This window comes from Dasypus novemcinctus, chromosome 13, assembly GCF_030445035.2.
Source record: "Dasypus novemcinctus isolate mDasNov1 chromosome 13, mDasNov1.1.hap2, whole genome shotgun sequence".
NCBI classification, from domain to species: domain Eukaryota; kingdom Metazoa; phylum Chordata; class Mammalia; order Cingulata; family Dasypodidae; genus Dasypus; species Dasypus novemcinctus.
The window spans coordinates 48206933-48229744 of record NC_080685.1 but is presented as its reverse complement, the minus strand read 5'-3'; the positions used below and the strand labels follow the sequence as shown (position 1 = coordinate 48229744).

The following is a 22812-nucleotide window of genomic DNA, read 5'->3' as shown; positions in this document are numbered from 1 at the left end:
TTAATACCCTTTTCCCCCAAACAGATTCATTGTTTGAATCCTACCTTTCAAGAATCCACCTCCCCAAGTAGACATTTTCAAACCCCCATAGAACACAGTAATCCCTCCGTAACCTTTACTGACTCTACCACCAATTTGGTACATATATCCATTCCTGTTGCATATTATTTTTAATGAACTGTATTATTTAATTGCATATTAATGTTTGTCTTACATTCTTTCACTTAAGTTAAAATTTGTGAAAACAGAGATTATGGTTTGTAATTTTTTATATTTCCTACAGGACCTAGCATAATGTTATTATACATGTGATCTATGTAAGATGATCATGTGGTAACTGAGCAATTAGCATACTGTGTGCCAAATTTATAAGCAGTGTGATAAGTTGACCTAGCCAACATTTATCTAGATGTTATTCAGCAATAAGCATTCTTTCAGAAAAGGGAAGTTTAAAATGGCTCAGAGCTATCCAAATAGTTATTACAAAAACCACATCCAAAAATGTATTCACTTCATATATGGGACAGCCCAAAACCATCACTTAGAGCTATTCCCCTCAGATCCTTTTTATTCTTACCTTATGTGTAATTCAATAAAAAATTGGCATTTAGATTCTTCCTTTGGACAAAATGAGAGAGTGATACCACTCTAAAATCAATTAAAAGTGATAGGGAGAGAAGCGGTTGTGGGTCAATCATTTGGGCTCCCATCTACATTTCACGTCCCAGGGCCTCCTTGTGAAGGCAGGCTTGCCTGCATGCTGTGGAGAGCCACTGCCCACAGACTCCGTGGAGCGCCCCCAGCCCACAAGCACCACAGAGAGCTGACTCAGCAAGGTTGATGCAACAAAAAAAGGGAGACAAGCAAAAAAAACACAGAAGAGCATGCAGCGAATGGACAGAGAGCAGACAGCAAGCAAACCACAAAGGGAGAGGGGAAATAAGATAAATAAATTCAGACACAGAAGAACATACAGTGAATGGACACAGAGATCAAACAGCAATCAAAAAGCCACAAGGAGGCAGCGGACTTGGCCCAGTGGTTAGGGTGTCCGTCTACCACATGGGAGGTCCGTGGTTCAAACCCTGGGCCTCCTTGACCCGTGTGGAACTGGCCCATGCGCAGTGCTGATGTGCGCAAGGAGTGCCATGCCATGCAGGGGTGTCCCCCATGTAGGGGAGCCCCATGCACAAGGAATGCGCCCCCTAAGGAGAGCTGCCCAGTGCGAAAGAAAGTGCAGCCTGCCCAGGAATGGTGCCGCACACACGGAGAGCTGGCACAGCAAAATGATGCAACAAAAAGAAACACAGATTCCTGTGCCGCTGACAACAACAGAAGCGGACAAAGAAGAAGATGCAGCAAGTGAACACAGAGAACAGACAACCAGGGTAGGGGGAGGGGAAGGGGAGAGAAATAAATAAATAAATAAATCTTAAAAAAAAAAAAAGCCACAAGGGGGGATTAAAAAAAAAGTGATAGGGGGCAAATGTGACTCAAGAGGTTGAGTGCCTGCTTCCCACATGGGAGGTCCTGGGTTCTGTCCCCGGCCCTGACACCTAAAAATAAATAAATAATTAATTAAAAGTTATAGCAAAGACTTAAATTTACAAAAAAAAGTATTTTATAAGCAAATAAGACTCAAAAGCTGCATAGTAAAGAGCCATTCAGCATGAGTAGTCAAATATATCTAATGACCCTAGAGTGTGACTATAATAATTGATGATTATAATGAAGATTGAATTCATAAAGAAGTGGTTAAATTGTGTATACTCTTTTAAGAACACAGGGAATGTAAAATATACTTTTACAAAGATTTCTAACCTAAGTGTTTGTGTGTGAGTTTTAAGGTTTGGCATTTATGTCAAACAGTGCTTATTCAGAAATTAACTTATTGGAAATACTGGATTCCCTAAATCAAGCTATATAAACGAAGCACTCTTGGTATAAAACATAGGTCATACTAAAATGTCACTTGTTTACTGATACCATGCTATGATTACTCTTGCTTTTTCCTTAGCCTATACCATCCTTACTCCCTCACCTCAGCCCCTTATCTTTTTCTGTGTCTTTCTTCACCACAAGATTATAAGCTTCTTGAATGCAGAGACTATCTTATTCATTTCTGGTCCTAGCATAGTACCTAGCACATAGCAGATAAATAAATGGTTGTTGAATTTTTGTACTGAACTAATGTGAAATAGAACATTTAAGTATGTATGGTCTTCTCTTCATACTCAGAAAGAATAGCATATTATGTTAACATTTTTCTTTCCAAATTAAAAATCTAGGTAATTTTCTGTTGTATTGCTTGCTAGGTTAGTTTCCTTTTCATTCCCACAAATGTGTTTCACTGTTTACTACTTATCTTCTTCCTAGACGGGTTAATTGCCTCTGAAGGAGCCATTAGTCCAGATTTCTTCAGCGATTATCACCTTCAAAATGGAGATGTAGTGGGACAGCATTCATTTCCTGGCAGGTAAGCAGTTTTCTAAGAAAAATGTAATGTATAGTTTTGGGAGAGAAATATACTTTCTCTTTTGAAAAGCCAAAATTTCTTCTGTTTTCCTCAGTCTTTTAAAAAATAGGTTTATTTGACTTTTACTTATGAAATCCTATTTTCTATGTTAAAAACAAATCACAGATCTGAGGGATATATATATATGTATATATACACACACACACACACACACTACCTTACCCTGGAAACTATGGGCTGTTTATTGGAATAGACAGTACTTTTGCCAAATTAATAAACATATATTATTTCCTGTGCTTTCCAAAATCAATAAAGTATAATAGAAAATGAGAATACAAGGCATGTATTTTAATAATCCAGACATCATTTTTTAAAAGCCTTAGTGCTTTGATTAAAGACTTTTCCCCCCTAGATGGCATTGAATTAAAATATTTAAGGGAAAAAAATCTGACATGCTATAATTGTTCTATAATTACAGTAAAGTTCCTGCTGAGCAGCTATCCAGCTTCTTTACTGATGTCATAGATTTTTTAAAGTTTTGCCAGAAAGTACAAACAATATTTCCCCCTCCATATCATTCCTAGAGGTGTAATGGTTTCATTCAGGCTGACTCTTGAAATTTCACATTAATCTAGTCCAATGAATAAATAAAATTTTAATTTCCCTTTAGACATTGAAGTTTTTATTTAAATTATTGATTTAATTTCCTCTTCTAAAATTTTATGTTTAGTTAGCATGACTTTTTTTGGGGGGAATGTGTGTTGATGTATTTTTAAAATGAAAGAATACAATTGTAATAGTTACAACTCCTTTTTTTTTTTTTTTTTTTATGACAATTTTATAATTGTCCCTATAATAAGTTCCTTGTTGTAATAGTTCTGCTTTCCTGGCAAACCCTGACCAATGCAGTCTATATTTTGGATGGCCATGGGCCTAGCTAAAATTTTAGAATTTCAGTACTGCCACAAGAGGAGGTGAATAGCTATTATGGGTCACAACATGTTATAACAATTGCAACCACTGATTATCTGTAGTGTTCAATCTATTTTACAAATATTCATCCTATTTTCACTTGAACAGCAACATTTTATAGCAGACATCACTGAAACCATTTAACAGGTGAAGAAATCAAGGCTCTAAAAATTTAAATTTAAGTAACCAACTCACACAGGTAGGAAGACAGAACAAGAATTTGCACTCAGGCTTATATGTCTCCAAAACTTATGTTCTTTCTAGTACAATATGCTGCCTCATTTGAAAGGAGATATAGTATATTATTGTGACTTTTGAGATATTTGTGCCACAATCCATATTAAGAAATGCCCTTTATATTGCAACCTAATTTACATGTTTGTATACATACATGTACAGACATGTACACATAAAACAAAAATTCCCTAAAGTATTTTCTCTTACTACCTGTAATGTACTTTAGTATGTTCTTCTTTATTCTATTCGGTTTCATTTTTTTATAAACGCAGATTACAACCCAATAATTTGATTTCACAACTCATTGATGATTCTGACCAAAACTTTAAGAGCATGGTGGAAAATCATGGGAGTATTATATAAAATGTGAATATATATATATATATATATAATGCTCCTTACATGTAGTTTAGTGTTCTGTAGTGGAGTTTAAATAAATAATAGCACTTTAAAACCTAGGTTTCATCTGTATACTGGATTGTCATGGTAACCCTTAGGAAATACAAGCTAAACATGCCTAAATACTTAAAAGCATATGGCTTTTGATTACTTCTGATGCATTTGGCTATATTAGCTATAATTATTTAAATAGAGCCTCTGTTTAATCATTGTAACTAGTGTACTACACATGACAATTCACTGCACAAATGTTTTCTGAAACTAGAAAAGAAACAATTTGGGTATGTGATGCTAAAATATTTATATCTAAGAATTTTGCTGATAGTATTTATAAGATTAGTTAATAGGCTATTTATGTTTCACTATTAGCAAACCATTATTTTTGTATCTTATGCAGATATTGTTAATCTAAAGAAGGGCACCTGTTAACTAATCATGCATTATGTATTTGGGAAAGACTTTCTTTTAATTTTTTTATATATACATGTGATTTTTTAGAAATTAAAAATTTTTGCAAAATTGAATATACAGATTAAATGATCTTGAGCTCATCAAGTCAAAATTTCTTATTGCTGGCTTTCAAAATTGATCATTTTAGAAAACCATAAAAATGTTTTAAAAGACAGCTGTACACAGTGACTAAGTTATGTGGGATTTTATTCCACAGTTCTCCTGTTAACTTTTTAAAAACGCCTTTAGAAAAATCCTTTATTTATGTACCTTAAATTATTTTTCAAGGGTAAAAATATTTAAATACCTTCTTTTACTTTGCTAAAGAAATGTTACAATAATGTTGGTCTAAAGGTAATGAAACTTGCTGTAGACTTATTTTTCAAATCAAGAGTGATATACTTATTATAATCATTTTGATTTGGGAATTGTTTGCCCTTTAAAAAGAACTTCCCCTGAGAAAGTCATCTTTCATCTCTTGTCTTTTTTAATTTTTCAGGCCTTAAATCACATCACTGTATCTTTTCTCTTTTATTTCAAGCAGAAATAATTTACAATGAATTTCCTCAATTTTTTGGAGGTGGTAGAGCAAATGAAAAGAGACTCTAAATGATACCAGCAAAGATACAGACAGCATCCAAAGACTCATAGTTGTTCTTTTCCACATTCTTTTTTATTGACCTTCCCTGGGATCATTTACTTTTTCTTTTATTAAATCATTTTTTGTTGGTTCTTCTTTTAATAGGATTTCTAGGCTTTTTTGATAGTTACCATAGATATTAATTCTAGCATATTTTAAATTTTTGCAAATATTTAAGTATTTTAAATTTCTGCATAATTATTTAGATATTTGGGTATGTTAATTTTGCTGCGTAATGTCCCAGATGTGAAACTTTAAACTAGAAACTACCTTTCAGCTTCTGATATCCAATAAGTAAATTCAGAGCTAATTAGCTCAGATAACATTGCCTCACAACTCTGAATTTTTTCATTTTAGCTGATTTTAAGCAAAATAGGAATATTTTCTAAGAAATGCAAGTTCATCAAACAAATTGTGAAACTTCTCTTTTCATCTCTGCTATGAAGATGAGAATAATCAGACTTAGAAATGAAGAATTTGACTTAACTATGAAAAAAATGTCTTGACTGAATTTTAAATGTTGAAAAAGCTGATAGAATATTCTTTAGATGCCTTTAAAAAGAAGAAATGTTATCCATTTGGTGTTTTGTGGGTTTGTTTTTTTTTAAATCAATGGAATTGTCCAGATGACTTACAAATTCCTTTCCTGCCTCTTTATCATATGTCTTTGATAAATATGTACTGTCAAGTTATCTGAAGGAAGAATAATGAAAGATTAATGTATAAAATGTGAATTTTTACCATTACCATTTTTTAAAATTATTTGAGTGCCAATGGCATGGGATGAAATATGAAACAAAATGTGACAGTGCCAAGGGGCATACCCTTCAGCCAGTACTCACGGCTTTTTGGTCTTTGTTGTTTTCTTACATTTCAATTTGAGTAGATTCTTGTGAAATAGAGATCCCAGTTCCCTGCAGGGTAAAGAATAAATTTCTGATTTATATGAAGAATATTTTTTAATTGCCCACAGAAAAATTCTTCACTTTCTTCCAAAAAAGACATAGTTTATTAATAGGACAGTCTGTTAAAATAGAGAAACTAAGCCAGATACAAACTGTTTGAAAATGTTCAATTTGGGATTTTCTTAAAATCTAAGTCAGGGGTTCCTTCTTAATCTGAATTTTTTTTTTTATAATATATCAAGGCAGTTTAATTGGAAACAGTGAAAACTGTTAAACTCATCTATCCCATTCTACAGGGAGACTGGATGTTTGATAAAATAGATACTGGCAGTTGGACAGGGAATCCTGGTTTTAGACATATGTCACTATCGTTTTAAACCTCTTGGCGCCAGGGTTTGCCGACATTTAGAGCTAATGCAAAATGCATTAGGGCTCCAAGGCACCAGCTATGGAGTTGCCAATCCCAGAACGTCAGATGTAAATCTTCCCCTCCCAAAACCTGAACTGGTGTTAGAAAGTGAAGTGTTACTTGCTATTGAAGCTAATTAAAAATAATAGGAGCAAGACTGACTTTTCCCCCTTTTATACCATGTATCCACACCATATTTTTGGACTGTTTTTTTTTTTTATTATAACTCTTACTTTTCAAGACTAACAAGAACCTCATGTTAAGAGTATTTTTAAACTGCTCCCAGCTTTCACAAATCAGTTTTTGTTGCAGTAAAAATGGTCCATTTTTCTTTTATAGTAATCCAATTTTCATAAACTGGAAAAAAAATTGCAGAGACTGCTTAGGTTTCCTTGGGGCTTTGAAAAATATTTTTCAGAGAGCCTGGAGTTCTTTGTGGTTGGCACGGGAGTGTCATTTACTGACCACTTCACTGGGGTCAAAGATGAACTCAGTGCGTACATTTTCTGAGCCATCTGATTCTGACACTTTATTTTCTGTGTGTGTGTTATAGCCTTTTTTTCCCTTCTAAAGTACTTGAGTATTAACTTTTTGTTCATTATATGTATTATATGTGTCTTTTATTCTGTTCTGTCTGATTTAGTTATTTTCAAATATTAAATCAGTTATAATGATAGTGTACATTTAGAAATAGTATCGAAGAGAACTTGTAAATTTCCTTAAAATATAAGAAATAATCTTTTGTCCAAATTCTTTAATGTATGATTTTTCCTAAGACTAAAACTCTACATGTAAAAATTAGACTAATTCCTTAGCTATAAGGCCACCTTAATTATACCTAGCTATTTAGTTTACTCAGTTTTTTCACTTGATCACGCAACCTCAAAATTACATATTCTCTGCCTAAGAGTCATCATGTGGTATGTATAAAACTACAAATCATTAGTGGAACTACATATTGTGAGTTTCTTGAAAGCATCTAGTCAAAGGAGAACTAAAATTGTTTTCCTGATTACAACTCTTCATTTGACCAAGCAAGAAATTCCTTTATATGGAGAGGAATGTAAGTATGCCTACAAATTCCCTTCATTGATTAGTCCCTTATCAATTTTAATTGATAAATGAAACTCTAACCTCTTCAATTTTGTTCTAATAATTTAAATTTTAGCAACTTTCATTATTACAGCAGTAGTATAGAAAGTATAAAAATCAAAAGAACGTGGAAAGAACCTCCCAGAAACTTTTCCTTGGATATTGAGACCAGTTGCTCATTTGCTCAGCAAGATTGTAAGGACTAAATTATTGATAAATACTTATGAAATCTTAAAAGATAATCATTAACTAGAATACTACTGTATTTAGTGTGTGATTAAACTTTTATCAAAAATGATCATCGCCTTTTTGTTATTTATAGATTTCTTTTCCTATGACTTTTTCTCAGGGAGAACCTGCTTCTTGGCTCCTTTACCTCCTGATTTTAGTAGTTTTTTGAGACTTAATGGTTACATAATAAAGCAACCTGATAACATTTTTACCTATCAATTGCCTACAGTATTTTAATGCTAATACTTATATATAGGAACAAAGAGATACTCTGAAACACCTCTGATGGGAATTTAAATTGATGAAACCTTTGTGAGAGACATTTGGAAATAGAGAACTGGACTCTTAATTTGTTCACTTCTTTTATTTAACTCAATAACTTTACTTCTAAAAATATATCCTTATGAGGTAGAGATGAAGACTGAATAAAGAAATTTGTGTGTATCAAAGAAAATATACTCATATACTAAGGTACAGTTATCTAATTGTGAATAATTTTCCATATCTCCTTTTGTCCACATATTAGATTATATTATACAGTGTTTAATTTTAAGTAAACCCAATATTTGCTGGTCAAAATAGGTTAAAAATATAGCTACATTTAACAGTATTTATTCATCTTACATAAAATTTTTCGCTCTCTTAAAGTTTGACCACAAAGTTTTTAACTTGCTTCCTTATTGTTAATTCTTTTTATATAAAAATGTTATTCACCTATGATGTTTGAATAGCATAAAATTGGGTACACCACTGCCACATCTGTAATTATAATAATTGAGAGTACACAATACTGTTAAGAATATTTGGTCATTCCATTTATATGCATTTGCATGTATTATAAAACTATGATGATATATTTGATTTACTCTTGATGTGGAAATATATTTTCATTTTGAAATAAGCCTATTGTTAAACAATAAATAATATTAAAAAAACAAAAACTCGATAAATGCCTTGTATATGCAGTGCACTTTTATACATTTTACTACTCTTGATTCTTGACATGTATATTTTCACAGACCCCTAATACTTGTTCTTAGCTGTATCTGCGCTGGGATATTTGCAACAGTTGCTTCTCAGTTTAAATAGAATTTTGTTAAACTGTGATTAAAATACATTCAGAAGAACAGTGGGGTTGAATAACAAGACATTATCCTGTTTACTTTAAAAAGTTGTTCTAAGAATGAGTTGATCTAAAATATCCAGATCTTGTGTACTTTTCTTATATTCAGTTATCCAAATAAGATTATTTTTAGAATATATAAACATGTATTTCAATTCCATTGATAAATGTTATACCAAGGTATAAATACATGACCAGCAGAAATAATTTTACATTCTTCCCACCTTAATCATTATTAACCAAGCAGAAATGTATGGTAAAATTTTTTGAAATGAATAAAATAATTCAAAAGGAATAATACCATATGAGAGGTAAAAATTGTACCTAAGTGGTCTTTTTACTCTTATATGTTTGCAATGGTGAAAACAGGAGAACAAGAGTACCAATAGCTATGTAATAGTTCTGATGAGGAAATCAAACCAAGGCAAATAAATGTTTTTATAATAAGAAGCTCTTACTCTAAAGTAATCCTTACAACAAATTTTATTCTTCATTCTGAATACTCTGATAGCGATTCTGTCAGTTACTTTTTTATTTAAGAAAGTAGAATATTCCTAAAAGTTTCAAAGAATAAAATGTTTAAGGCTTATTTTAGTTTAAAATCTAAGTAAACAAAAGGAAATAACTCAAATTTATTTAGCATTTTATCAGTTTATGAATATATCTTCATATATCTCATTTGATCATCAGCAAGTTATGTGAGCTAGCTAAGACAGAGTAGTACTCTCCCTATTTTAACAAATGTCAAAATTAAGGCTCAGAGATCTCACTACCCTCTCCAAAGAAAAGAGAAGTAGAGCATGCCATCTTTTATTTTCTTTAAGTTTGGATTTAATAATATTAAGGAGCTCAGCGATTTTGAATATAGCCCAAAACCAAGGTAGCTAATAAATAGTGAAGCCTTTAAGCTCAGTAAGAGCCAGCACCCTTACTGTTCCACCATACTGCCTCCAAATAACAAGAAAATATATCAGTCCATCAGTGAACTGCGCTTTACACGTTTTAGAGCAAACATTAAAATTCAGAGTAAGATATGTAAGTTTTGTTGTGCAACACAACATATTATCTATTTTGTTCTAATGTTTGACATGGTTTCCTGTAAATTAGTGCCTCAGATTTGCTTAGAGACAATTGCTAAAAGTTATTAACACATTAAGTAGTTGTATCCCTACAGTTAAATTCTTTCAAGTAGTCAGTTCACTAAGTTCTCTACAAATTAAATCCAGCTGTGTAAAAAAAAAAAATAGGGATAAAATGAGTGGAATAATCTCAGTCCAGAAGGGTTGTTTGTCTCATCAAAATTATTTTATTTAGCTAGTTAACCAATCTGATTTTTTAAATGCTTGATAATACTGTTTTATGCCTGTAAGTGAATCCTCATGGGTTTATTATATATGTCTCATTTGTCTTACTTGTTTAGCCTTTTTATAGAGACCTCTTCTTTCTAGCCTTTAAAATGCAAGGAAATTCAGTTCCATTGCTTAGGCACAATTGATTTGTATTTCCCAAGGAGAATTGAATTAGGTTTTACTAGTAAATTGGGCCCATAACCTTTAAGGTTAGATTTTATTAGATTATCACATATCAGCATTAGCAAATTGTAAACTTCACTGAAATATAGGAATATGAGCCAAAAATCAAGATTTAGAATGCTAGAAATTTTGGAAGATGTTATATCCTGTAGAAATTATTCTCCTGACTTAGAAAAATGTTTTAAGTGATTAAGTTTCCTCTGGAAATTTAGAAGGAAGAGAAGTTGGTGACAGAACTGCCTTCATCAAGTTTTTGCTAATTTTCAATCTGGTGATCTCAACGAAGTTTTTGTAGACATGCGCATTTGTTGTAAGTTAGTCCAAACATACTCCCAAGAAAAAACAGATTTGTCACTTTAATAGGACTTTCATTAAGGATAAGAAGTTCCGCATTACTGAATCAATAAATAAAAAGTAATATGGATATAACTGATTCCTTTAAAATGTAATACATCAATTATGGTATAGCTTTGTACTTGAAGAAATGACAGAATTAATTCTGTTATGATTGGTAAATTAATTATATCACCACCAATTAAAATTGATTATCTAATGTTAAAGTTCATACATTTTTCACATGTATTAATAGCATCTGTTGGTTGTCCAGATATATAAAAATTAGTTGTAAATTTAAATGGAGAGACAATAGAAAGTCCTTAAGCGAATATGACTCTTCGACTTATTAAATCTATAAAATGTTCTTATTTTCAAAAAAAAATTATGAGATCTATTTTAAAAGAATAAGATACAAATTACTAATATAAAGCTTGCTTATTCATATTCTAATGAGAGTAACTAAATTGTATGCAGTGGGGTTAATACCACATTGAAAAGAGAAGTAGAGCATGCCATCTTTTATTTTCTTTAAGCTTGTATTTAATAATATTAGGTAGCTAACTCCTAAACTCAGGGATATTTTCTAATTTAAGGTTGATTAAATGTGATTTAAATATTTATGAACAATTATTAAATATTTCTTATATTAGAAGTGTTAAACTAAAAACTCAAATATTTTTAAAGAAACAGCTAAAACTTAAAGCATATAAGTATTTAAAAAGTAATATTAATTAATCCCCATATTCTTCATATTGCCCATCATCCTGCCAGATGTACTGTTAAAAAATAGTTCATGCCTCAGATATAACCCATATGAACTCTATAAACTGATTTGCACCTATTTTGAATAGAAATTATACAAAATGCAGATGAATTATTAAAACAAATGTATATTGCTAAATAAATCTAAAACTAAAATATTAAAGTGTAGTAAATGAAAAAGGAAAGTACAAATGAAGACTGCCTCCTTTAATGAGTTTATTGGTTACCTTCTCAGTTTCAACCAAAAAAAAAAGTTTTATTTTGTTGTTGTTTTACTTTTTTAAAAAACTATGAAACTGCTTACAGAATTATCTAAGACAAAAAAAAAAAAAAAACACAAGGAAATACAGTGTTTTAAACTCAGCCAATCCAAACCACTTGAGCTGCTATGACAGCTCATAAAACTGAGAGTAGTTTTTAACTGGGCTCTGTTTTACATTGCCAAAGTGAATTTTCCTTGCAGGAAGTAGCCAGAGGGTTTATTTAGTTTCCAACCCATGGCTTTGATCTTTCTGTACTGTCACATCTCGGGTTACATAGTTCTTTTTCACTGCAGTAAATCTGCAACAGTTAATGAGAATAAAATTTCCTCCAACTTACTGATCACATGCTGTTAAATGCCAACCCACAGCCAACTGCTTATTTGCAGAATTTAAACTACAATGTATGAAAACAGTGCAATCAGTTTAATCTTGTTGCCTTTGTAATTCATTTTATTGAGTTTTCTTCCTTTTTAAGTGACTTACTTTATCAAGTTAAGTGGTTACAAGGCCAAACCTGGAAGATTTAGAATGTTAATAAACTGAGAAAATGGGTGTGTGTGTCTATGTGTGTGTGTCTGTGTGTGTGCGGTGGGGTGAGGTGGGAGTTGTGCATGTGCATGTATATTATCATTAAGATTCAAACTGGGTCTATTTTAATGCTTTTAAAAGACCATACCTTTCTCCTCAAAATAACCGGTTTGGGATTATATTATATGTTCAGTTTCAACATAAATTTGCACTTAATGAATTTACTTGATAAGTCAGAACATTATTTTTCACTTTTGTTTACAGAGAATATACCACAGTATTTAAAGGACATCCAAAGATGTTTTTTAAAAAACTTGATCTCTACATTATAAGAGGTATTCTTAAAGTAAAAACAACCTTGTTTTAAATATCCACTGACCATCATTTTTATCAAATGGATTCTTATACATAGTGAAAAATTACAAATATCTGTTGAATAATTCAGTGGAATTTCAAAATCACATTTAAACACCTGAGTAGTATACATTTTTAATAGATGCATATATACAATGAAGTACAGTAAAATCTTTTGTTCTAAAGTGAAACTTCTTTGTTGAGACATTATTTCATACAATTAATATATGTTAAATTTATTTTCACCTACACCATTTATCTTGCTTTTATAATGCCTTATTTTGTTGTTGGCAATTGGAACTTAGCAACTTCTTACCTCAAGAAATTCCTATGTCAAGAAATTCACCCTCAGAAGTCCACTTTAGATGACAGCCATTAATAATATATATTTTGTGTTATGTGTTTATATATCATTTTTGCTTATGTAATTTTAAATATATAAAGTAAATCAGTTTCTGTTTTCTCACCATTGAAGTCACTTGCAATTATGGCCATTTATTTTATTTCACAGAATAAATAATTTCTATTTTGTAAAAATCAAAATATTGGAATAATACCTTTCCATTGATTTAGATAACTGCCATGAAAACAGTAACTAAAGAGTATTGAGAACTCAAAAGATTTTTTCTAAATGAGGACTGTAAAATCCAATCTCCTAGACTTCCCCCCCCTCCCAAGAAGAAAGAAGGGTAAGAAAGTGAAATGGTTTGAAAATTTTAAAAGATAGAAAGAGGTACAACACTAATAAGCCTTTTGGAAAGTATTAGGTATACTGTAGAAATGTTGAACTTCAAATTTGTAGCCTGTATTCTTAGAATTATTGTGTTTTCAAATAAGCCTTTCTATGTCTAATTAATTGTGATATCATAGTTTACATGTGGAGAAAAAAGCGATAGAGGCTAAAATAGTATTTATGCCTCTGAATATCTGGTAGCCTGTTCCATAGTTTGTTTCTTTTTTTTTTCAATTTTAAATCGGTGTCAGGTCATTAGTCCAAATCCATCCAGAATTTTGAACTTGAAAGTCCACAGAAAATTTCTGTACAAAATAAACATTAATTTTTTAAGTTGTTCTTGTTCTTAAAAAAAAAAATCTTAAGTAAAGCTGCTTGAAAGAGTTTGTTTCTGGGACAGAAACACTCCAATCCAGTTTTAAATGAAATTACTAGAAAGTAATTAAAAATAATGCAGGATTCAGTATCATGCAGACTTATAATCTCCATTCTAATTTTATTATTTGAAATGTTATTCTCTAAATGGTTTCAAATCTGAACACAATCTGAGATCTGTTGACTGATAATGGCATTTATTAAAATATGTTAACTGAGTAATAGGCAGTATGTTATTTGCAATTTATTACATCTAATTTAACCTTCACAACAGCTCAGGACAGAAATCATTATTGAGAAAACTGAAAATTGTAGAGTTAAGCAGTTTGCCCAAGGTTATCAAACACTCAGTCTATAAACTACTCTTATTTTTTTCCACCTTTTCTTTCTTCCCTTCTGTTACAATTAAAGAAGTGTCCTTTTTTCAAAGTCCATTCAGTCCACTTGTGTTTTGGACCCCATCCCTTGCCTTCTCAAGGAATTTTTTTCAAGTCATTACTCTTTCCCCCTCTATTGGATGATTTCTGTCAGCATATAATCAGAAATCTCCAATTTAAACTCCTATCAAATTAAGTTCACTCCCAAACTCCCATTCACTTGTCCATTCTTGTCAAAACCACCAGTGATCTCCATATGCCTTTCTCATTTTTAACTCTCAGTACTGTTTGACACAGTTGTCCAGGCCCTGCTTTTTTTTTTTTTTAAGATTTTTTTTCTCTCTCCCCACCCCTCAGTTGTCTGCTTTCTATGTATATTCATTGTGTGTTCTTCTGTGTCCGTTTGTATTCTTGTAGATCGCACTGGGAATCTGTCTCTTTTTTGTTGTGTCATCTTGCTGTGTCAGCTCTCCGTATGTGCAGCACCACTCCTGGGCCAGCTGTACTTTTTTTGTTCAGGGTGGCTCTCCTTACAGGGCACACACCTTGCGCGCATCAGCACTGCGTGTGGGCCAGTTCACCATACAGGTCAGGAGGCCCTGGGTTTGAACCCTGGACCTCCCATGTGAAAGGCGGACACTCTATCAGTTGAGCCAAATCCACTTCCCAAGGCCCTGCTTCTTGAAATTCCCTTCTCACAGCTCTGAAACACCCCATTTTTCTGATTTTCTTCCTCAGTCTTCCATTTCTTCCCATTCTTATTTGCTAGCTATTTCTCCTCTTCTTCACCTTTGAATTTTAGTTAATTCAGTGATTTGAGCCTGTTCTCTACCTGTCTGGGAGCCTTCTTCTCTAACTACACTCACAACCTAGAGGATTTCTTCCAGATCCCATGGTTTTAAGTAATATCTAAAGGATTATATTTTTACCTGAGCACCAGATTTACCCCCTCCCTATTTGAATCCTGTCCAACTGAATGTTTAATAAAATTTTCATACCGTTTGCGTTTGAGTGTGAGAAATCAAACTTTTGAGAAATCAGACACAGAGATTGTTCTCCCAGTCTTCCATCTCATTGAATATCACCATCATTTTCTGTTGCCTGAACCACTTAAATAGCTCCTAAAGTATTTCCCTACTTCTACATTTGCCTTACCTTGTAATCTGTGATTTTTTTGTTTGTTTTTATCATGTAACCATAGTGATCTTTTAAAAGTATAAATCAGATTTTCTTCCACCTGCCTTAAATAGTTTTACCATGGCCTATTTAAGGCCCTGAATTACCCAATTTTTATCTACTTCTCCAGTCTCTTTTCCTACAGATTTCCCAATTCCTTCTTAATTCCGCTCACTCGGGTCTCCTTTATGTTTTTCAAATACAAATTAAGTCCTTTCTCTCATCAGAGCCTTTGTACTTAACTTGAACATTCTTTACCTGGCGCTACATTACTGGCTTCTATCTTTCAAGTCTGAGTTCAAATATCACTACCTCAGAATCTTTTTCTGACCAAACTATCTAAGTGCTATCTCTTCTCCCTCATCCTACAGTTACTATCTATTATAGCACCACACTATTTGTTTTTTGGTTCACTTATTTATCTGCCTCCTTCCAAAAGAATATAGTCTCTAAAAAGGCAAGGACTTTGTTGGTCTTATTCAAAGTTGTATCCACAGTGACTGGCACACTGTAAATTCTCAATAGATGTTTATTTAATTAATAAATTATAAATATCAGAGCTAGTTTTCAAACACAGATATGCCTTACTTACTATTGGTAATCAATAAATCAGACATATATGAGAAATGCTGTTGGGATATTTTGGTTTTTGTTATTTCCAAAAGATATTAACTTTTCCTTAACTTTTACTTTTATTTAAATATGTATTTAATGTTTTAACATTTAAATTTCCTTCATTTATTCAGTAACCTTTTTCATTGACAAGCACTTGACTGGGATCTGGAGTTAGGAAGATCAGTGAAAAAACAGTCCCTTTCCCTTTGAGATATAGTGCAGGTTTAAAATATAATATTTGAGAGAAGTTAAAGCATACTATATATTACACTTTATTCTTTTAATTTTTTTAATTTTTGAAAAAGCTTTAGATTAAATAAATGTTACATAAAAAATATGCAGGATTCCCATATGCCCCACCCCTCCCCATACACACTTTCCCACATTAACAACATCTTTCATTAGTGGGGTACGTTTGTTACAACTGATGACTCATATTGAAGCATTGCTACTAACCATGGACTATAGTTTACATTATAGTTTATGCTCTGCCCTGAACAATTTTATAGGTTATGACAAAATGTATAATGGCCTGTATCTGTCATTGCACTGTTATGCAAGAATTCCTATGTCCCAAAAATGCCCAATATTACATCTATTCTTCCCTCTCCCTCCCCTCAGAAACTCTGGTGGACACTGCCTTTATATCAATAATAAAAGTTCTTCCAGGGAGCAGATGTGGCTCAAGCAGTTGAGTGCCTGCCTCTCACATGGGAGGTCCAGAGTTCGGATCCTGGTGCCCCCTGAAAAAACAAAAACAACAAGGAAAACAAATGAAAAGTCAACTCAGAGAAGCCAATGTAGCTAAGTGATTGAGCACTGGCTTCCCACATACAAGGTCCTGGGTTCAATCCCCAGCCCCCAATACATTAAAAAAAAAAAAAAAGTACTTCCATTGCTAGAATAAGTATAAGAGAATAATAAGTCTACTTTAGCCCATTGTTCATTCCCCAATCTTGAGCATTTGGGGATGGTGATACCCACTTTGTTTCTAATTGAGAGGGGTTTAGATCCTGGGGCAGTTGGATGGAACTTTCTTCCTTGCAGTTACAGACTCTCTCTGTTCCTTGGGATGGGCATTGTCCATCATCTCTTCCTTGTTAGTTGTCCTGGGTAAGTCCAGTGAACTGGAGAGGAGGTGTTGCAGCTCTGCTGGGATTCAGAAGCTCAACCAGCATATGAATGGACTAAAGATTTAAGTCTCTGGGACATGCATTAAACAAGTATAGTGCTAATTATAGGTTCAAATAAAAGGGGCAGAAGAACCATGTGAAGGGAAACTATGAATGAATCTAACTCTGTTACAAAGGGGAGCAAAACTTCCAAAGTAAGGTCCTCTGACAGCATGCTGAATTCCTGAGCTTGTCTGCCCTTCTTATAGTTCTAGATGTCTCTGGAGCCCTCACAAGCCCCTGATTGAGGCACTGTTTACTGTGGCAGTCAATGAGATCCTGCTGAGATGTGTATAATTGTAACCTCTAGAATGACCTTCCAACTCACTTTGAAATCTTTTGACCATAAAAATTCATTTGTATTTAATATTTCCCCAATTTGGTCAAGTTCTTTTTCCAGATGCATTGCTACCTGATGCTTGGTAATGATCTCTTTGTGCCAGGGAGGCTTATCCCCAGTTGTCATGTCCCATGCCGGGGAAAAGATAGTGTGTTTATCTGCTCAGTTTGGCTTAGAGAAAAGCCACATTTGAGCAACAAGGAGGTTTTCAGGAGGTAACTCCTAGGCAATTATAAGACTAGCCTAACTTTCAGTTTCACAAGAAAAACTCATAAGCACAATCATCAGTACCAAGGGCCTGGCATAATGGTCTGTCTTCCTTCACTAGGCATTGCCCATATACTCTGGGAATTCTTGCCATTCTATTCGAGAATGTAGCAGGACTCCCCAGGATGAGAATTCGATACTCTTTTTGTTATTGTGTGGGTCTCCACCCAGCAAGACAACACCCCATGAACACTTGCCTTAGAGACATGCCCCAGCGGCACCCATCCCCACACACTCCCCATCACAACTCCCCACACCAGTGGTCCTCCACTGCCACAATTGTGACCCTTCTGTGATCCAAAACCTCTCCAAAAATGAATCCAAAAAAATGCAAAAATTTAAAATTTAAAAATTTGAAACTAATAAATTTTATACATTGTGTCTTTCATCACTGTAATATCTGTTGTCTTGTATGTACAGTAATAATTATTCCATATGTTCCCCCAGTGTCTTATTTTTTCTCATTCTGTCTTCAAAGAAGCTTTAGGTTACAGAAAGATCACAGAGAAAATATAGGGGATTCCCATATAGCCAACACCCTCCCCTTTTCCACTCTCCCCTATTAATAACATTTTACATGTGGATTGTACATTTGTTCCAATTAATGTACAAATATTGAAGCATTGCTGCTAACCATGATCAATGGTTTACATTGTGATTTATGTTTTGCAGTGTACACTTTTATAGGTTTTGACGAAATTTTAAATGGCCTTTAAATTTTAATTTATTGCAAGATCACGCAGAACAATTCTAATGTCCTGTGTTCGATTTTGAAAATATTTTCTTGAAAATGTTGAAGGATTGTATTATTATCGGCCTTAGAGAAGTAATTAATACTACAGTGTTAGTATTTAGATATCAATTGTCTTCAACCTGTTAATACCTACTTTTATGTTATTTTCACACTTTTATAAAAATATATTTATGTTTGTAATTCTAGTGGAATAAACATCTCAAACATTATTCTTAATTGTCCTTAAGTTTAAGAAGCAACCAAGTTAATTATCTTTAGAAAAGAATGCCGTGTTATCTTAAATTATGAACCCATTCTTTGAAGGGCTTGCTATTTGGAGTGTTGTCATTCATTAACTTCAGTTATAATAGCATAGATTTTTAGTATTATCTTGCAGAATAGGCACAATCTAATTAGATAATGTGGTGAATTGTCTTAGGAAAAAGTAAAAGATTCATAGATTCAAATTTTATGGTATTTTAAACTAAGTAGTGCAATATTTGACAGAGAATCGCTTTTGAAATACAACTTCCTGAATTGTGTAGCCTGTTTAATAAAACATTGCTCTTTGATAGTCTCATAATTCACTAGAGTTCAGTCACTTCATCATAAGAAGCATTTTGGAGGGATTAGTCCAAACAACAACTTCTTCCTCTGTAATAGAGCTTTGCCTATTTAGAAACTAATCAATGTCCTGTGAAATGTAATTTGAGTAATTGTGAGGTTTGGAGAGAGCCATTGTATACAGAGTTTAGTGTAAATATTCATGTCTTCTGCCTCCCATCTCATGGGCAAAGATACACTGAGTAGAAACTGATCTTGCAATTTGCATAGATAATAACTGGATAGATGGATGGATGGATGGGGCAGACAAACATTTATTCCTAAGGGAACAAATGACAATACATTTTAGTCTTTGAACACTGACATAAGTATAAATGAATCTTACAAATATAATTTCTATTTGGAAGAGTTTTAGATTACAAAGAATTTGTTAAGACGCACAAGGTTTTCTCATTAAGAAAAAAATTAATAAACCTCCAGTGATGGTTATTTGAAAATAAAAGAGATATCTGGCATTAAAGAGATTAATTTGTAACTATAATTCTGTAGATTTTGCCTATATGAATTTTAGTCAATAGTCTTTAATAGTCATTGGTAGTCCAAATCACTTGGTAGTCTAAAAACTTCTCAGAGCTTCCATGAATTAAATACAATGCAGAGCCTCTTCAGAGTGTGGCGTTCTATAATACAAATTATTTCAAATGCTACTTTTTATATTTGAGAAGAATGATTAGTAATTTTTTAAGCTTTATACTTCTATTACTAAAACTCATTGTGTGTAAAGGCTGTGTTATATCTATGTTGGTTTAAATAAAAGTTACACATATTTGGTCTCATTTCAGAAGAGTGAGGCACAATTAGTAATCTTTGATCTGGTTAAAGATCTTAGTCTTTTAAATAGACTTAGCAACAGGAGCATAATTAATGACTTCCTGTATATCTTCTCTTCTCTGGACATAAGTCAGCATCCCATCTCAAGTAATATAACATATATATGTATATATGTAAATGAATATGTATTAAGTCTGTTTTCTTATTTAGCTTTAGAAAAAATTATATCTAGTGTTGATACATCCGACTTTTTCAGAAATTCTTTCCATTTTAGGTTTTTCCAGCCAAAAACAAAGCACCTTAATATTGACCTATCAGAAATTAAAAGGCAAAGCAATCTTAAAAAGGAATCCAGATTTGTTTGGACAATATCAAGTGGCTAATTTAGAGCCCCTCAAATGTGAAAAGATGAGAGGAGGCTTCTATGAACATAGTTAGGCAAGTAAATTTTTAAATTGCAACTGTAACTTAAAAATTACATCTTTTCAATTTGATAGAATACCCGATAAAGCTGTGTTTACATAGGTTTTTCAAATGGGTGATCAGACTTCGTGCTGAGATCTTTGGTAAGGTAATAAATTCTTATTGAAAAAAAAAGGTTTCTGAGTTGTAAGGCCTTTATAAATATTGGACTGTTAGAATTTAACTCGTCCTCTGTATCTACACTATGAGGAAAAAAATTTTTAGTTTCTTACAGTTACAGTTTGCCTTTTTCCCTTAAATTCTGGGGACAGAGGAGGTACTGTTTCTCATCAGCAAGTGGGCAGCATTGTCATATTAAATTGAATCAACTTGTAGTTTGTTCCTTGTCCTATGTACTTGAAATAACCAGTATAGGTATCTATATGCTAGTTTGGAATACTTCCTAAAATCTACATGTAATAAGATAATCTCAAAAATGTGTTGTATTCCCATTTCCCTGAAGAATTCTCATAGTTGCCCAGCTTGGTTTTAAGTCCCAAATTGGGGATTGGCACAACCCCAAAGACAGCATGAATGTCACAGAATAAAAATACTCTACCCTAAACATTTCCATGACCCGTGTCCTTTTTAAGAGAAGCCAACACAGGAATAATAAGCTTGAATACAAAAATTTGTGCAATGTAGGAAGTGATGATTTGTGTGAGATAACTAAAAATCTTACCCTTGATTTACTGCTTTGAAAATAAATTCACTGAATGTAAAATAACATGAAAAGCCATGTAAAGAGACTTTCCCAGTATTTTTTATCCCTAAAGTGTTGTGTCATTCTCATCAATCATGACATAGAATCTGAAAGATTTTGATTAAATAACCTATAAGCAGTCCCATCTCACACTTGTAAAAAGAACATATGATTGGCCATGGCATTATTTTAGTGCAACAAAAATTAATATGCCAATGTATAGACATAAATCGCTATGAATTATGTAAGAACTCTATAAAGGCAAACAGCGTGTGTAAAAAGCATGCCAAGTGTGATAAAATACCTCTTAACTCTCTAGATTGTATGGCAGGAGGCAGAATTTCCTAAGCATTTATAGGGGAGGCTCCATCATAATTTTCATACCATAACAATAGCAGCAGGCATATACTATCAATATAAGGAGGTCTTATAAGAGGCTAGGGTATATAATAATCTCGAAGTCTAGAGAGAATAAAAGAAATAGCTATTATTCTTATTTTACAAAGGAGGAAATGACAAAGAATGTTACAGATATAGACTGAGACAAGTTCTATCAGAACAAAAGACAAAAATCACATCTAGTTATTCTGGATTTGAGGTAATTGTACCCCACTAATTTTAATAAAATTCAGGAGTTATTAGTTCAGTTCATATTTAAATTAGTTTTGTTGAATTTAAATGTAATTATCAGTCCTTAAATTAAGGGGGAAAATGTTCATGTATGTTAATGATAAAGGGGGAAAAAGTATGGTGTTTCCGTATGCCACATTGAAAATAGTAATTTTGATTTAAAATGTAATAGGGCACAAGCCAGAAAAATAATTAAAATCATATACCTCTGCATCCAGTCTACACTAAATTTACTTGATATCATTGCAGCAGCTGCCCAAAGGGTGCTTTATTCTGTGAAGATAATACAGAAATATGTGCTTCAACATTAGAAGATTTGTAGTCCAGTTATTCAGAAAGACTTAAACCATTTAACCCATATCTTGACAATCTAAAATTAGCCTTGGATCCAAACAGGAAGTGAATTTCCTTTTTTTTTTTTTTTTTTTACTAGACCTATAATGTAAATCAAATTTATTCTCAGGGACCAAGAGAGCTTATGAAATTTAAAGAGATTTGCTTTAGTACCTATTTTTCTAGTGCTAAGTGCAATGCTAGTAGATTACACAATCTTCTGAAATCCTTGAGTCCTCTAGGGGACACTAAATAACTGCTGAATATTTAGCTGACCCATATGGATTACTGAAATTACCGAATTTGTGGTAGAAAGCATCAAATATATTATAACACTGCCCAATGTAAATGTTCAAGAATAGCCTGGTTAATGAGGGAGGGAAATGCCTTTTCGTTGTACATTTGAAATTAGAAATTTATTTAGAATCATATTTCCAAACTTTCATGCTCACTTACATTAGCACTTCTAATGTATTTAAATAGTTTCTGTTATCCATGTTTTTGCCCTTAATTTTGGAATAATGTTACTCAGTTTGATTTAACTGTGCAAAAAAAAAGTTTTTCTTTACTTATTAACCACTATTTGATTTTTATCAAAGGAAAACTAATTTATTTCACCTAAATATATTTACAGAAAGAGAAAAATAAATTAGTAAGCATACTGTGACATAAATTGGAAACATTATATTAAGCTTGAGAATTTTAAAAATATAGATATCAGTCTACTTCTTTTGGGAGGTAGTAAAAGAAAAAAGAAAGGTTTCAAAAATATAGCAAGGTATTCCTAAACTC

The 22812-nt window shown here is 32.6% G+C and overlaps 1 protein-coding gene across 5 annotated transcripts in view; it reads left to right on the top strand.

Annotated features, from left to right (window-relative positions):
• KIFAP3 (kinesin associated protein 3) overlaps window positions 1-22812 on the top strand; it is a 232873-nt gene that overhangs the window by 199972 nt on the left and 10089 nt on the right. For all 5 annotated transcript variants that reach the window (XR_011645490.1, XM_058310103.2, XM_058310104.2 and 2 more), the window contains one exon: window positions 2377-2476. Coding sequence is in view for 4 of the 5 variants with exons in the window: in XM_058310103.2 (XP_058166086.1) it covers window positions 2377-2476 (100 nt within the window). In the remaining variant the exon portion in view is untranslated. The remainder of the gene's footprint in view (window positions 1-2376; window positions 2477-22812) is intronic.